A 16,965-nucleotide genomic window follows, 5' to 3' on the forward strand; every position below is an offset into this window, starting at 1 on the left:
AAAAATATTTATTATCAAACTATTATTTATTATATATACACACACACGTATGGAATTAGATTTGAATCGGGTTGGATGATATTTATATTCTATTAATTGCCCATTAAATAAAACAAGTATTAATTGCAGCCGTGGATTTCTCCTGATGGATATTCATCAATTCAAAAACGCTTGTTTCGTACCTTTAAAAGTTAAACATGGCCACATGCCATTTGAAACTTTTTGAATAGCCAGCGGCAAGTTCCTCTATTTTTTTTTTTTTCAATTCTCTAAACTTTTTGAAGGAGTTATTATTTCGATAACTCTTCTGTATTTTATATTCTATCAATAATTTTATTGGTATAAAATATTTTTTAAAAAATATTTTTATATTTTTATTTATCTAACCTGTAAATACAGTAAAATCACAACACTCATTTCACATTTATTACCTTATAATTATTATTAATTTTCTCTAAAAAATCAAATTCTTCTAAATTTATCGAAATTTTTAACTTAACAATAGAATTGATTAAATATGAAACGTAACTATTAAATAAGTCATTATCTATTTTATTATAAAATATTAAAGTTACAAAATCAAACTTAATTTCATTAAATGATAAACAAATATAATTTTTTAAAATATCAAACAAACATTAACATGTACAAATCATACATTCATATAACAAATTTTTATAGAAAAAAGTTGTAAAACAAGTAAACACATAAAAAAAACTACATATATAGTATAAAAATACCAAAAAAATTAACATTTTAAAAATGAGTTACAATAAAAAATGAGTAATTTTACTAACTTAATGTGGAGAATTTTTTTTTTTTAAAATAAACTAAAACAGGGATACCAACAAGAGGAGAGCTTAGTAAAAACTACATATATAATATAAAAATGAAAATAGTAACGTCTTGGTTCATCAGTAAATGTCACTATAATTTATTGATATTATTGTTTTTTTTTTGTATTTTTATATATATTTGATAAATTTATGATAATGATACGAGATGTGAAATAGTAAAAAACCAATCTTGCCATACTTAAAATTTTGAAATGTGAAGTTTATGTTAAACTTCAAAGGTTAGAAGTTCAATTAAACAAATACAAGTTTATGAAATATCCAAAAGCCTACCTAGTTTTTATTTATTTTAATCTTAGTGTTAGGGTTTATCTTACAAATAGCATGTATACCTTTCTTTTTATTTGTTATTTATTTATCATTTTTAAAGAAATCATATCAATGCATTTGATTTTGTGGATTAGTTCAAGGGTATGATGATTTACATATGTTGGTAGAGATTGGGATGATAAGAATCTGTTCATTGGATGAATGTATACAGAGAAAAGCTGCTTTTGATTTTCTATTATGATTGATATATTGTATCAGAAACTACTTTTCTTTTCCTTAATTTGTTGTGTCATAATAGTTTCTTGCCCATCGAGGCATGGCATCTCGTGCTGTCAGTCACATGGTAACCTCAACGTCTAAAAGAGCGCGAAAGCTGCATTGAATGAGATGACATGGATGCAGGTCTAGTTTTATCATAAAACTAATATTTTTGCGTTTAATTAGCTTTAATTTTAAAGGTATTTTAAATTTTCTATTTCGACAGCCATGGCAACTCAAAATTGGCTGTGGTTTTCTTTGATTTCCATACAAAACAGAAAGTCCAAAATCAGTTTCCATGTTTGCTCATCCACATTTTTGTCCACCCGACCCATTTTGGTTTTATGGATTTAATGCTCTGGTAAATTTTGCTCAATATTTCCCTTTGTTGTAACTTGATTCTTAGAAAAACCACGGAAGATTTAGGACTGTTTGTTTACTGGAAAGTAATTTTATTTAGAAAGTGAATTTTGAGAAAGTGAATTTCGGGAAAGTGAATTATTTTTCAATATTTGGTAGTGTAATAAAAAATAAGTTGGAAAACACTTTCCAGTGTTTGATTATGTCATGAAAAATGAGCTGAAAAATAACTTATTGATATTTTATTTTTCTTAAATTTATTAAAATAATAAGAAACAAATCTTACAAATTAAAAAGTTGAATGAGAATGAAACTGAAAAAAAAATATAATTTTATAAATTATCTCAAATAAAATAAATAATAATCAAAATAATAGAGATCAAATTTAAAAGATAAAAAAATTGAAAGATTAAGAAATTAAAATAATAATAATTAACATTTCATAAATTATTTCAAATAAAATAAGTAACAATCAAAAGAATGAGGACCAAATTTGATAGATAAAAAACTTTCAATAAAAAAATGATAAGAGAAAAGCAAATAACAATTATAAAAATCAGGGCCAAAGTTAATATAACAATTAAATTCTAAGGGATGAAATTGAAAAACAAATATTCAAAACAAAATATATATAGCAATCAAAAGTTTGAGGACCAAATTTGATATAATCAGCAAATAATATGACATTTCTAATTTTTTTACAACTTTCAGAAAGAGTTTTCGGTCCAAAATGAAAGGAAAACACTTTTCTGGAAACCAAGCCAATTTTTCTGACAGGAAAGTGTTTTTCGTTGACCATATTTTCTAATAACAAACAAACACAGGAAAGTTTGGAGTTTCCCGGAAATCACTTTCTAAAAAACAAACGTAACCCTACTAAAAGTTAGAAAGAAAAATTTAAGCATCTTCATTGGTAGGTTGACACCATGCTAACAATTACTAACAAATCCCGAGATATATAGCTCAATTGATCAAGTTCTGAATTTGCTTTTTAGATGTCACCAGTTCAAGTCCCACAAACCTCTAGATCACTGGAGGTTTACATGATCGTTAACTTCAGAGCCCGTGAGATTAGTCGAGGTATGCGTAAACTGATCGGAACACTCACATTAATTAAAAAAAACAACACAAAGCTTTTTTCCCCTAAAATGTTGTGTGTAGCTAACTCGAATTTTACTCCAAACTGTTTTTTTATTAAATGATATATTTTTTTAAATATAATAGTTTGAGTTTACGTTGAGTTTATTAAGTATTGTAGTAGTGATTGTTTTTTAAAATATTTTTTACTTAGAAATGCATTATTTTTTTTATTTTTAAAAAATTATTTTTGATAGGAGCATGATTTAAAATTAAAAAAATAAAAAATTTTAAATTTTTTAAAAACAATTTAAAAAAATAAAAACAAAAACAAATATGCTTTTACTATCTAATATATCCACTCCCGGAGAGTTTCTGTTCCTGGCGTGGACAGACAAAATTGCAAACCCAAAACAAACAACGGCTAAATCCAAATTATTTCAAAACCTCCCGCCCCCGCATTTTCACCCTTCAAACACCCTCCCCCCCTCCCCTTCATTTCTCTTCATCTCCCCTGTAAAATCCCCAAATCTCTCTTAAATAAGAAGAAATGGGGAAACAAAACAAGTCCAAGAAAATCGATTCTCTTGTCAAAGGAGGAAAAGTAAGTCCGGTCCAAATCGCTTTCATTGTGGATCGCTATCTCTCTGATAACAGTTTAACCCAAACTCGCTCCATTTTTAGGACTGAAGCCTCTTCTCTCATCTCCAAATCTCCACTTCGAGAGGTATCCATTTACTATATCTTTTCTTTTATTTTCTTTTTTGTATTATTTGCAAAACCATCTGTACGGGTTTTTAATTTTTTATGGGATGTTTTAGGCACCGAAGAGTTTGTTGAGTTTGGGGGCGATATTGAACGAATATATATGTCTCAAGGAGCAGAAGGTGATTTTGGATCGAGAAAGGGTGCGCTTGGAGCAAGAAAAATTCAGGGTTCAGGATTTTTTGCATGGTATGCAAGATGTCATGAACGCTTATAATGCTAGTGCAAATGTAACAGCACCACCAGCCACTACACCTATGATTCAGGCTTCTATTACAAGACCTGCGGTTATGTTTCCTCAAGCAGATCCATTTCGTGGATCTCCTGCAGCTGTAGGTGAGGCTAACCAACCCTTTTCCTTGACATGATTAGCTGATACAATTTTAACCTAATTTGGGGTTTGATTTTATCTGGTTGTGAATTGTATGTTTAATTGCACAATCTACTATGGATTATAAAAGGGTTTGTTAGTTTCCTAGGATCTTGTAATATCTTGGAGAAATCAGTGCATAAATTAGGGATTCTCAGAAGAAAACGAACCACATATTAGGGGCTAATGCGTTGATGGATTCCTTTATTGTTGTTATTATAATATTGGGAATAGGCTACTTAACTTGAAGCTTGCTAAATCATGACAAACCTTTGATAATAAATAAATAGTTCTTGAATAATCATCAATCAATATAATAACATTACTTTCAATGTTATATAATCTCACCATTCTCTCCTATGAAGCCATCTCCCCAGACCATGGTGTTTGGTATTTATGAGTAAGTTCTGAATTTGGATTAGTTGATCATTCTCTTTATCAGATGTTCCTTGCATTTGTGAAGGGCATGCTTTAGAAAGACTTCTTTGTAGGCTGTCTGTTTTCAGTAGTATTACGATCAATATTCAATAGAAGTTCCCTTCTCCAAAACAATGCAAGTAAAGGGAAAAACTTCGATTGTTCCAGGATTTTCCATCTTAGGGATTTCCTTGCATCTTCTTCCCATATATGAAGACAATCTTTAGGCAAACATTCAGAAAAATGGAATTTATTTATTCAAAGTACTTTATTGATGTTCTCTTTCTAGGCTGTCCCATGCACAAATCACCTGGCTTTCCAGTCTCGACACCCTTGAATACCACCATGGAGCATAGCAATCTGTCCTCAATCACTAAGCACTCATCAACAAGAAAGCGAATGGGGTCAAATGCTGTTGCAGAATCTGTTCCAGATGCTAAAAAGTCTCGCAGCAAGTTAGCTTCAAGGAAAATACCAAGTAAAGGTAAAAAAAAAATCCATGTGCCTAATTTATGTTCTTGCACATTTTTTATTCTCAGAAATTGATAATGTTTTTCTAACTCATTTTATCTTCAGCTACATCCAAACAATGTGATAATGCTGCCACTGCTCAAGCAAATGTTCAGCCCTCTCCTGTAATTGAATCATCAGCACAAAACGGCACACCCACTGGTCCAATAGTTCAAGCATCCGGTGTTGCTAAGAGTTTGTTCAATCAGCCCTTACCATCCCCTCCAACTAGTTCATCTAATCCCAATACACCACCACAAGCATTTTGCTCTCAAAATGACAAATCTGCATCTCCAAGGGACATTTCTGCCAATGCTCACTGCAGTAATAACAATACTCCTCAACAAGTCACTCCTACCAACTGCACGGTGATCACATCAGAGAGGGTTACAGTGAGCCCATTCAAAAACATGACGTACTACACCATGGAGAGAAATCAGTGTATCTCTTCTTCCTCTCCAGTTAAGACAACCTTGAAGAGGATGTGCAAGAGGGATTGTGTGAAGGGAAGGCTAGACTTTGATGGTTCTGATGCAGCAGTGAACATGGATGAATCAGTTGACAATGAGCTCTCCGCATCTGAATCTGATAGGGAAGGGGGCATTGTTGACTTAGACCTGCCTAACTTAGACATGTTTGGGGCTAATTTCTCCTTCTCTGAACTGTTGATTGATCTGGACCTTGATTGTGAAGGAAATGCTTGTCCATGCCTGCCAGCCTTGGCAGCTTCTGCCGACACCATTTCTGGGTATTGTTTCTTCTTTGGCCATATTCTAATAACCTCATATTTCTCTACTTTCTTCTTCACTGCAGTGAATCCTTTCTTAGTTTCTTTCCTCTGATATTTTGGCTTTGTATTATATACAGGTCATCACATGAATCTAGGGATGGTAATTTTGGGACTGATCAAGTCATGTCAGAGTTTTCCTCTACCATGACTGAGGTGATTTCTGGAAAAGATACGCATTCGCAAGGTAATGTGAATGAAGCTCCTCAACATAATTGTTCCTAATCTATCCATTATCGTGCATATATTGAGTGATTTTTTTTCAGGTCCTGACATAACAGCTGTGAAGTCCATAACAAAATGTATAAGAATTTTAAGCCCTGGTAAATTTATCACTTGACGTCACAAATTTCATTTATGTCACCTTTCCTATTTCTAGGATCCTTGAATTATTTGGCTGTATCTCGAGTTGCAGCTAAAAAGCAAAGGAGTTCTTTGGATCAGGAGAATTGTTTGGCAAGTAACTGACTGACATGATGATGCAAAAGACTCTTTAGACTGACCTGGTACCTGTATAGCACCTACTGCAGAAGATTCATATCCATCTTCGCTAGTTATCTGGGTTTATAATTTCTAGATCCTCTATGGCTTTTGTCTATCATTTGACCAACCCTTGAATTCTTAGCTCACATGTAGTCTTTAGTTTGATGTTCTGCCTACAATATTGGTCATGTAGCCAAGACTCATGGTTACAAGCATTTCTACGCTACACAATTTAGTTGTATCAAAAGCTGATTTATTTCTGATAAAAAGAAGTGACGAATTCTTCTTTACATTGATTTTAGATGGGATTAATCTTATCAACTCTATGAACAGTTGAATATCTGCAAGAGTTCTTAATTCAAATGCCATTAGTATTTAAGCATGCTGAAAGATGGAGGATAAATGACAGAATCAAGATATCTAAGCTCAAGCCAGGTACTGCTGAAGTTTGTCCACTTCATCTGGGCTTCCAATGAAAATAGGTGTGCGCTGGTGTATCTGCCATAAAATCACAAAGTCAAACCAAAGTGACAGCAGTTTGCTGCTCAAGGTTCTTTCTGTTAGTGTGGTTGTGAACCATTAGGAAATATGTGATTCAAGTCGCAGTTTCCGATCCTAGCACTCATGATATTTTGTGATTTGCAGTGCCATGGTTCTATCTTCACACATTTTTTTTTAGAGTCAAGGTTGATAAAATTCCAATCTAAGATGAAGTGGTGAAGCTGCAACGAAATCAATACCTGTTCTGGCTTGATGTCAAGGATTCTCTGGTGACCATCCGTTGCTTTGCCACCAGCTTGTTCCACGAGATAACTCATTGGTGCGCATTCATACAGTAACCTCAAGTTCCCATTTTTGCTGTTCTTGTTCTTTGGGTTTCCATAGATGCCACCATATAGAAGCATCCTATGTATTTCCCCAACAAGGCAGCCTATATAACGTCCAGAGTAAGGCTTCCCGTTGGGTGGCCCTGGCTGCCTAAGGTAGTCAAGGTAGCTCTGCAGTTTACCATCCCACAGGTCATAATTTCCTTCATTGAACGAGTAAATCTTTCCTGTTTTCGGGATCTTGATATCTTCATGTGTCAGTACAAACTCCCCGAATGTGGGATCCAAGGTAAAAGCAAACACCCCTTTCCCTATAGATATTGTGAAGACGACCGAGCTTGAATACAGGCAATAGCCAGCAGCAAGCAAGTTTCTGCCTGGCTGGCAAGCGTTGATGATGCACCTTTGTCTTGCTTCGTCAAGCTGTCGTGTAAGAGATGAACGTTGTGAAGAGAGCTAAAATTAATATAAATTTGCAAATGCCTTGAATTGGCTATTAAGCACAGAAATAAAGGGCTTGCATTTTGAGAACTGCCGCTTGTTTTTCTTGGCCAGAAAGTGAGAAACCAGATGACTTACTGTGGAGTCATCGTCAATATTAACGAGGCATTGCTCGTCAGGGCCATAAATTCCAAAGACAGATCCAGTGGTCAATGCTATATCAATGTTGGCAGACCCATCAATTGGATCAAACACCACAATATAGCTCCCAGAGTAAGTTTCCTCGACAGCAACAGGTACGTCTTCTTCCTCTGATGCTATAATCGCTGTGCGGCCACTTGACCTTAAACAATTGCAAAACAGCTAGACGTAGTAAAATGTAAGCTATGGTAATTTTCACTAACAATATGTTAACTCACAAGTAACAAACTTATCGATGAAATCAAAGTTGAACCAACCTCATTGGAGATTACATCCAGCTTCTTCTGATCTTCACCTTGGATGTTGGTGGTTCCTTGAACGCCAGTGAGATTGATTATGCTCGATCGTTGAAGAAGGGAAGCAATCTGTTTACATGCCATTGAGATACCGGATAAAACCACTGAGCTCTGCATCAATGTTCCCTGCTTGTTCTTGCTTCAATAGCCAAGTTGTCAAGTTTTCGAGCGCATACCGGCCCTTCTTTCTCTTCTCTTCTTTAATGCCTGATTCTGCTGCTGTAATTTCCACAGCTTTGCATCGAATTCCGGAGGCGAAACGCCTACCAAATGATTGTCTAATATGATGAGAGCGGTTCTTTATAGGAAACAGGTGAGAAATAATGGAAGAGCGAGAGATTGAGAAGGTGATTTGTGAAGAGGAAGGCGGAATTGCCTCAAACATTGTTGTGATCGTTGGGTGTCTGTGTTACAGGGTTCTCACTTATCTTCCTTCCTACGCCTATTGTGTGATTGTGATTCATTCTAGGTGAAACTATAACTTTGTTTGACCTATGAGCCCACTTGGTATTGGAGCTGTCTGCAGGCTTCGACATAACTGCCCTGCTCCCGCATGAAATGAAGTTATTTTACTGCAAATATTTTATGGTAGTAAATCTTCTGATCAAGCTTATGTCCAATCATATAGTATAAACCTGTTGGTTTTTTTTCCCTTCTGAACTTGATTGCTAAAACGTGCAACCGTGGCTTACCGCGAATTCCTTGACGATCATCTCATCTTGAATTTCCTAGGAAATTCCTCGGACCTTATCATAAGCCTTTCAACAATCTGATCTCGTTTGGTGTTTGGGAGTTTCCTTTTCTTCTTATAACATGCCAAGTCATTTCCATGAATCACAATCTCCGCAAACATAATTTTTCCTTTTCTTTTATTGATGGACTTGGAGTTCATGTTAGGAGGAAATCCACTTTTTTTTTTTTAAAAAAAAATTCAGTGCTATTAATATTTGAAGATGAAATTGCCTGCTGTTGGCTTTGTTCAGCTGCCGGCATCATTGATGTACAGCTGGGCTGTAGCAGCAACAGTTCTTCAAAAATCCAAACTCAATTCACAATGATAAAAAAATAAATTCCTGTTCTTCCTGGAAGTCCTGCTGCAATCTTAGCATCAGGTTTCAATCTTCCATTGCTTCTAAGCGGAAAAACAAATGATTTGACAGTTATACACAGACGATATTCTGTGTTCTTAATTCCAGTAGTGTATTTATGAGAAATTGTCATGGCCCATGTAAACATTTAGCTTCTCAAAACAAAATGACTGTTTCCTCTTACATTTTAATCAAGCCAAATACTTCTCCAATTTCTCCACTTCCTCCACGCTCCCTATGTAAAGCGGAACACGCTGGTGTATCTGTTGTCAAAAACAATGCCTTAGTTCTTAACTCAAAGAAGAAGAAAAGAAGATTTCATGAGTTGAATGAAGCATATTAGACTGACCTCAGTAGGTGTGATATCCAGTACTCTCTGATGCCCGTCTGATCCTTTCCCACCAGCTTGTTCCACTATAAAGCTCATCGGTGCACACTCATACAGAAGCCTCAGCTTCCCATTCTTGCTCTTCTTGTCCCTGGGGTACCCATAAATGCCACCGTACAGCAGCGTCCGGTGGAAGTCACCAACCAAGCTTCCAATGTATCTAGCGGAGTAGGGCTTGCCACTCGGACCAGGGTCTTTAAGGTCATCAATGTACTTCCTCAGCTTGTCATCCCACAACTGGTAGTTTCCTTCATTAAATGAATAAATCTTTCCAGCCTTTGGTATCTGGATGTTTTCTTGAGTTAAAACAAATTCTCCATACATTGGATCCAGGCTGAAAGAGAACACGCCTTTTCCAATAGTTAGCACAAAAATCACTGAGCTTGAATACATGCAGTAGCCAGCAACAAGGAGGTTATTTCCTGGCTGGCACACATTCACAATACACCTCTGTTCCGTTTGATCAAGCTGCAATCACCAAATTTTCAAACAATCAAGTTATTAACCATAGACTATCTTCTTTTTGTGTGTTTGATAAACTCATCTGTTTGTGATTGCATCAATTATGGATGGACTCACAGTGGAGTCATCTCCAATTTCGGCCAGGCATTCGTCATTGGGGCTGTATATTCCAAAGATGGAACCAGTAGACACTGCAGCATCAATGTTGGATGATCCATCGAGTGGGTCAAAAACAACTATATAGTTTCCAGAGTAACTCTCCTCCACTGCCACTGGCACGTCCTCTTCCTCTGATGCTATGATTCCTGTCCTCCCACTTGATCTCAAGCAGCTGGAGAACACCTGTAATTGCAAACTAACTAATTTTAAAAACATTTCGCTGAATGGTTCAAACTAGAGCGCATCTAATTCATGAAGAAAAGAGTTATCTAAGACTAGAGAAGTTGCCTCAATTGGACCACAAAATAGGAAAATATACGGTGCTAGTTTTCCTACTTCATTTATAAGCAAAAGCCAGTCATCTTCCACTTAGCTTTTAGTTTATCCCCACAATGAATTTGCATAAATTTGATGACTCATGTAACTGTTCTGTTAGTTTGATGCAAGATAATTAGTTGTCAAGTACAGACCTCATTAGAGACCACGTCAAGCTTCTTCTGGTCTTCTCCTTGAATGTTAACAGCACCTTGAACTCCAGTTAAGTTAGAAATGCTAGCTCTTTGCACCAAAGAAGCAATCTGCTTACATGCCATTGAAATGCTTGATATAACGATAGTGAGCTCAGCATCAATAACACCAGCTTGTTCTTGCTTCAACAGCCAACCGGTCAGTGTTTGAATCTCAAACGTACTCTTCTTTGTTTTAGCATCCGAGGCCGTGCTCACAGCCATGCACTTGAGCCCATCACCACCACGTTTTTTCTTGAAAGTATTCGTGCTGTTGGGGTATGGCACCAGTGCTCTTGAGTCAAAGACACATAACTGGGAAGGAGATGGGCGAGACAGTGAGCGTGAGGTTGAGAAGAGAAGATGTGATGATGAAGTTGTTATTGCTGCTGCTTGTGCAACCATGGCTGCTTCTTTTCCTGGTTCGTGGTTTTGCTTCTCTTCTCGTTTTCGGATATTTTTTTTTTAATTATTGGTTTTTCTTACATGGATTGTGTTGGGCATTGAAGGTAGGATTGTGAGGTGGGAAAAGATTTCTGTTAACTTTTGGGTCCCACACTTATCATCGTGTTTTGCGTCCGTTATGTGATCACTGTTATGGAATATATAGATATTCTTTTTCTTGGTTCAGGGAAGGGAAGAGGACGGGGAACGGCAAATTGCAAGTGGGCTTGTTTTCATGTTTAATTGGGCTGGTGTTTAATCAAAGTCTAGTCTCGTTTTCGGCCCTTTAATAAAAAACATATGGAAATATCATGCTTGTTGTCGGTGGTAATAAAAAAGACATGTTTTTATTAAAATAAAAAGAATACATGAATAAGAAAAAAAAGTTTTAATTAAAGGAATACATTTATTTCTTATAAAGATGAGCGCAACAAAAAAGTTCTAAAGAGTTGAAGAAGTAAGAATATGAACAACTTTGAAGCAATAAAACTATTTCAGAAATCAAAATATCTAAAAACTAAATATAAAATAAATAACATTAAATATTTTAAATAAAACTATAAAAATAACAAAAGAGTTCTAAATAGAATAATATAAAGAATTTTAAATCAACTAGGAAAATATTGTAAATTTTGAATAGTAACTTTTAGGTTTTATTGCAAAGCCTTTCCAATATCCAGTTGTTACTAAATTTTTAACCCTAAACAAAAAACAATCCTTTAAAATCATTTGATAAAATTTCAGTCTGATTCAATGATTATATCAAAAGTTATATATTTTAATATAAAACTACATATTAGAAAAATAAGTCAAATTTACATGCTTCAAGCCCAAGAACTAGCTCCTTCCTTTGCATGGAGGTTGATTCCAAAGGCCTTAACTTTGAAGACAAAGGGAGATTATGACAAATTAGTTGAAGAAAGGTCTTTTTGATTTTGTAGTTGATGGATTTGAAGGTGTGTTTTTGTGTCTTCTCTTGTAATTCTTGCAAGAAATAACCCATGTGCAATTTTTTAGTTTATTTTCTCTACTTTCTAATCATCAAATTGATACCCAAATTGATTGGCTCTTAACTTCTCTTTACTCTACTAAGAAATTTTCAATTCTCCTAGTTTATTTTTCAGAGTATCTTTTTAAAGACATTTTTCATGTAGAGAAAAGTTTTAGGTGTTTTCCATGCATAAATTATGAACTTACAACGATCCACTTAAATAAATTCCTAAAAATGTTGTGTATACATTTTCTAGAATACCTTAATTATTTCTTTTTTGCCATGGCTACACAATGGTGTAGCTCTTCATCTCTTGAAAATATCGGTAATTTATGGTATGTCGATAATAAATATACCAATAGATTCACTAACAGACAAAACGTGTCAATTTTTTTTTATCTGCTTCATTACATTGGTATCTCTATTAGTAAATATAACATATAACTGACAGAATACCATCTATAATTCTGTCGGTGAGTTAATAGTAGTAGTGATATTTGTAGTAATTCTTTTCCAACTCTCTTTGGAATATACCGACGGAGTTGTTCCATTAGTAACCCCATTAATAATATTTTAAAAATATATTTAGAAAAATATATTGAACAAAAGTAGAAAATAATTAAAATAATATAAAAATAAAATATTTATTACAAATTTAAATATTTATACATTTAAATACAATAAATTTAAAATGTAGGTGACACTGGAGGAGGAGGATGAGGTTGGTCATCACCGGGATCATGAGGCCAATTAGTGCACATATACCACCCATCTATGATCTCATCTCTATTATCGATCGACATAGTTCTTCACAATAACAATGAGTCATTCATATTTTTCACATTTTTCATTAATATGGCGTGTTCGAGCCTACATTTGTTGGTTTAATATTGCCGTGAACTCTGATGTTTGAGTGCTCGGAATCAATTGTGAGCATCCAATAGTTGAAGCATCATGGGTCATCCGTAAGTTCTCAGCTGTAATGTTAGAAAATCCATACACATGATTTCTATTGGGTCCACTGAACGATCCTACCTCCAACCACAAATCCAGATCTACATCCGGATGGGTCGAAGGATCGTTCCTGTATCTTTCATTCATCCGTAAGGATTGTTATATGTATCTTGGAAAGAAAAAATAAATTCATCAAATTCAAGGAAACAATAACTTAAGAAAAAATGGTTGAAAACTAACATACACAAAGTGCTGAGCTCGGTTATCCACGAACTGTTACACCTGTTTTTGGCAGGCATCACTTCGTATATGTGTTTCAACAAAAAGCTCCATCGGGTTTGGCTCGCGTCCAAGAACCATAGTCTGCAAGAAAAAAAATATTGTCAGTTAAATATATTTATAAAAAAAATTAATAAAAAAATAGATGTAATAAAAAAAATCCTACTATCCACTTTGCATGCGAAATGAACAGAACAGAGCTGCTGATATGCGTGGTAACATAACCATGAACAAACCAGTTTTGATTTTCCACATTAGACTGTCACCATCGCGTGAAACATGTGGATGTCAAATGCTTAATGTATTCCACCTATACAACATTTAAGACGTACGATAGTTTGAAATCCTTCCAAATCGTCACGTCATTCAAACTTGGAAGCTCTCTTTCTTTCGCATATATTTTAGCTTTCTTTTGCGTTTCGTATAAAAAATTACGCAACCTATATGGCACAAATTAATTATCTGTTAGTATATGAAAAATAAAATCTTAATATTTAGAATAAAGAAAATTATCCCGAATTTGATCTTACCTAATTGCAACATGATTCTTCCAAACCCTCATCGCAACATTATTATCAACTCTCTCCCATTCAAATTTTCCCTTGAAAATTTATAAAAGGAAAATTTTAGTAATTTCAATATACTAACCATATTAACATAAAAAAATATTTTAGTTAATACTAACCTTGAACCTTGAAAACTATGTATCGACCTGCGGTTTTTCTTCAGGATGTTTGGAAACCTGGCTCCATTAAAACAATGGAATTTCCATCGATGATTTAAAGGCCAATGTTATTGTTCTCGCAACCTCAATGTTTGTAAACCTGGAATTGCGTTCGTTAAATGGAATTATTTTTTTAAAAATTATTAAACATGTCATGGTGAAAGCAAAATAAACTTACATTAAAAGGTCGTCCTTTCACTAAGCCTTGTACTTGCGAGTAAATGGATCCTGCTGTGAAGGGACCTTGACGTTGCGGCATCGCACTCGATGAGCTCACATCGTGAGTCAATACATGTGCCTCAAGTGTCTATTCTTGGTCTGCACCTAATGACTCGTAGTCATCAGCATCGCTCCTAGAAGAACTAGTAGCGATCAAGTCCTTGCGACATGCAATAGACTTTCACCTAGACATCTACATAAATTAACAGATGAAAAAAATTAAACGATTTCTATTTTTTTTAAAATAAAAAACAACTCCTCTATACAAGAGACTATCCAAAATTTTCAAACTGCAAATACAAAACATACATGCCACAAACTAGTTGATTTTATTCAATTTCTTCTAACAATATAGCATAATTCAATTTCGTAGAAAAATTTCATTTTCTACGTGACAATTTTTTAATCATAAGTTTACAAAATTTCAAAATAATAATTAAAATTAATCCTACATATTTAATTGAAATTGAACAAAAAAATTGAAAAAAACAACAACTAAAATTCAACAAAATAATGCAAAAATTATTACAACAACAACTAAAATTTAACACAATTATTTCTAAGTGATAATATTTTTAATCCTAAATTGAAAAAAAATTATTCTAAATTGATTAAATACAAAATATTAATTAAAATTAATCCTACACATTCAATTAAGATTGAACAAAAAAATTAATAAAAAATAACTAAAACTCAACAAAACAATGCAAAAAATTATTTCAATAAAAATTAAAATTCAACACATTTATTAATTTATAAAATTATTAAGAACACAAAATTGAACAAAAACAATGACAAAAAAAACATAAAGAGGGATGGAAAATTCTTACCTTAATGGTGTTCTTAAGTTCAACTGATAATTAAAAAAAAAACAAAAAAAAAAGATTGCTAATAAACCAAAAAAAGAAAAAAAATGAAGAAAGACAACATCCTTGAGGATGAAAAGAGAAGAGATTGCTTGATTTTGGCTGAGAAGAAGAGAGAGAAAAGAAGAGAAAGAGAGAGAAATGACTCTATGAGAGAAGAAGAAGAAGAAGAAGAAGAAGAAGAAGAAAGAAGAAGAAGATGAAGCCTCGTCTGTTCTGATTCAGGTCTTTTAATTTAGTTTCATCGATGGAATTACCGAGGACTTTTCATTTCGTTGGTAAAGTCAAATGGAAATTTTTAACTTTCATGAAAAGTTTCAGAAAGCCCCCTCCAAATATTACCAATGACTTTTTATTTCGTCGGTGATGTTGTTGGGAAAAAAAGTGAACAATCAAAAGAACATTAATTATCAGTGCATTGAGAAGTAAACAATTCCCATCGTGGATTGAGTATGATTAGAGAAAAAAACAAGAATTCTGACCTCATACACATCCCCGATGACAAGTTGTAAACCGTAAGTATCATCAACTAATAAAAATAAGAAGCAACAAATGACCTGAATTGATTGAGTTTTTCTGTATATAACCCAAGATGCACGTTCCTCGTCTTCATTGAAAAGTGAGGATGCACATTATTAAAGTCTTTCCAGGCTTTACTATTGAAAAGGTGCACCATCACTCCATCCATAACATCATGTAATTTGTGCCATGTTATGTGCTTAGTAATCTTTGATAATATGAATAACCTTTGCAGTTTAGGTGTGATTGGAAAATATTTAAGCTTTTTGTGTGCAACAAGAATCCTTCCTTTGTCAATCATATGCTTATAACAGGAATGCCCACATGTTATGCACTCAGTCAACTTTGTATTTTCAAGGTAGTACAACATGCAAAAGTTTGGACACATATCAATTTTCTGGTATCCTAGACCAAGGGGTTTCATTATGGACTTAACACTATAAAAGTTCTTTTTTTTTATGTGTTCCCTTTAGGTAAAATGCTTCTCGCCCATTTGATAATTTTTGTCATAACCGACCTCACTCAACCTATGATTTGATTTGATGGTGAACTCCTATGTAACGACCGATAATTTACTGTAATTTATGCTACCATCCCATAACGAATCATCAGAATCTTTCAAAAGATCAAAAAACATGACCGCATCTGCATTAGGTTCTTTATTTACTATTGGACATTGACTGGCATGACCCTGATTCATTCTCATCACATCCATAACTATATTTCTATACGGATTACTATTTTCATTTATAACTCCATGCACGTTGCTAGAACTAGAAGTTAACCCCACCATCCTTAAGAAAATTTTTATTTCTACACCTTTTGCATAGACATCTAATACCCCTTCCATTAATATTTCTCGGATTAGATAATGTATAATTAATAAAACCCTGAATCCTATTACAATAATTCATCCTTCGCAACTCTTAGAGTGAATCTATATATATTCATGAACGATCATCCATTACTTATATAAAACCTATATAAAATAATGATGATCACATGTGTTAATTAACTATATTAACTAAATAAATTTGCAAAATTATCGATTTAGCTCAAACCTATTCAATCTATTTTAATAGTACTCTTAACTCAATATCAATTATCTACATAAATTCAAATTTCTACACATTTACCAAAAATTTCAACTCGGCAATAAAATTTTAAAAAAATATAAAATGAACCTGTTAAATAAGACATTATTTATTTTATCACAAAACACCTAAGTCAAAAATCCAACATAAGTTTCATCAATTTACAAACAATTATAATTTTACAAAATCTAAAACAAACCCTAACATATACGTACAAATCATAAATCCATATAACAAATTTATATAAGAAAAAACTATAAAACAAGTAAACACTCAAATCAAATACATATACTACAAAAGCATGCAAAAAAAAAAAACATTTTAAAATTGAGTTCAATTTAAAAAAATAGGTAGAT

At 33.6% G+C, this 16,965-nt stretch overlaps 1 protein-coding gene and 1 pseudogene across 1 annotated transcript; one reads left to right on the top strand and one right to left on the bottom strand.

Annotated features, from left to right (window-relative positions):
* The first annotated feature begins 3,288 nt into the window (after window positions 1-3,288).
* LOC133677249 (uncharacterized) lies at window positions 3,289-6,441 on the top strand. The gene is made up of 7 exons (XM_062099164.1): window positions 3,289-3,546; window positions 3,641-3,920; window positions 4,661-4,855; window positions 4,948-5,629; window positions 5,749-5,855; window positions 5,935-5,991; window positions 6,084-6,441. The coding sequence occupies exons 1-7, from the start codon at window positions 3,370-3,372 to the stop codon at window positions 6,134-6,136; spliced, it is 1,551 nt and encodes a 516-aa protein (XP_061955148.1). The 5' UTR covers window positions 3,289-3,369; the 3' UTR covers window positions 6,137-6,441.
* LOC133677250 (uncharacterized) lies at window positions 6,383-11,098 on the bottom strand (annotated as a pseudogene).
* Window positions 11,099-16,965: the final 5,867 nt, after the last annotated feature.

Source organism: Populus nigra, chromosome 17 (genome assembly GCF_951802175.1).
Source record: "Populus nigra chromosome 17, ddPopNigr1.1, whole genome shotgun sequence".
Taxonomy (NCBI): domain Eukaryota; kingdom Viridiplantae; phylum Streptophyta; class Magnoliopsida; order Malpighiales; family Salicaceae; genus Populus; species Populus nigra.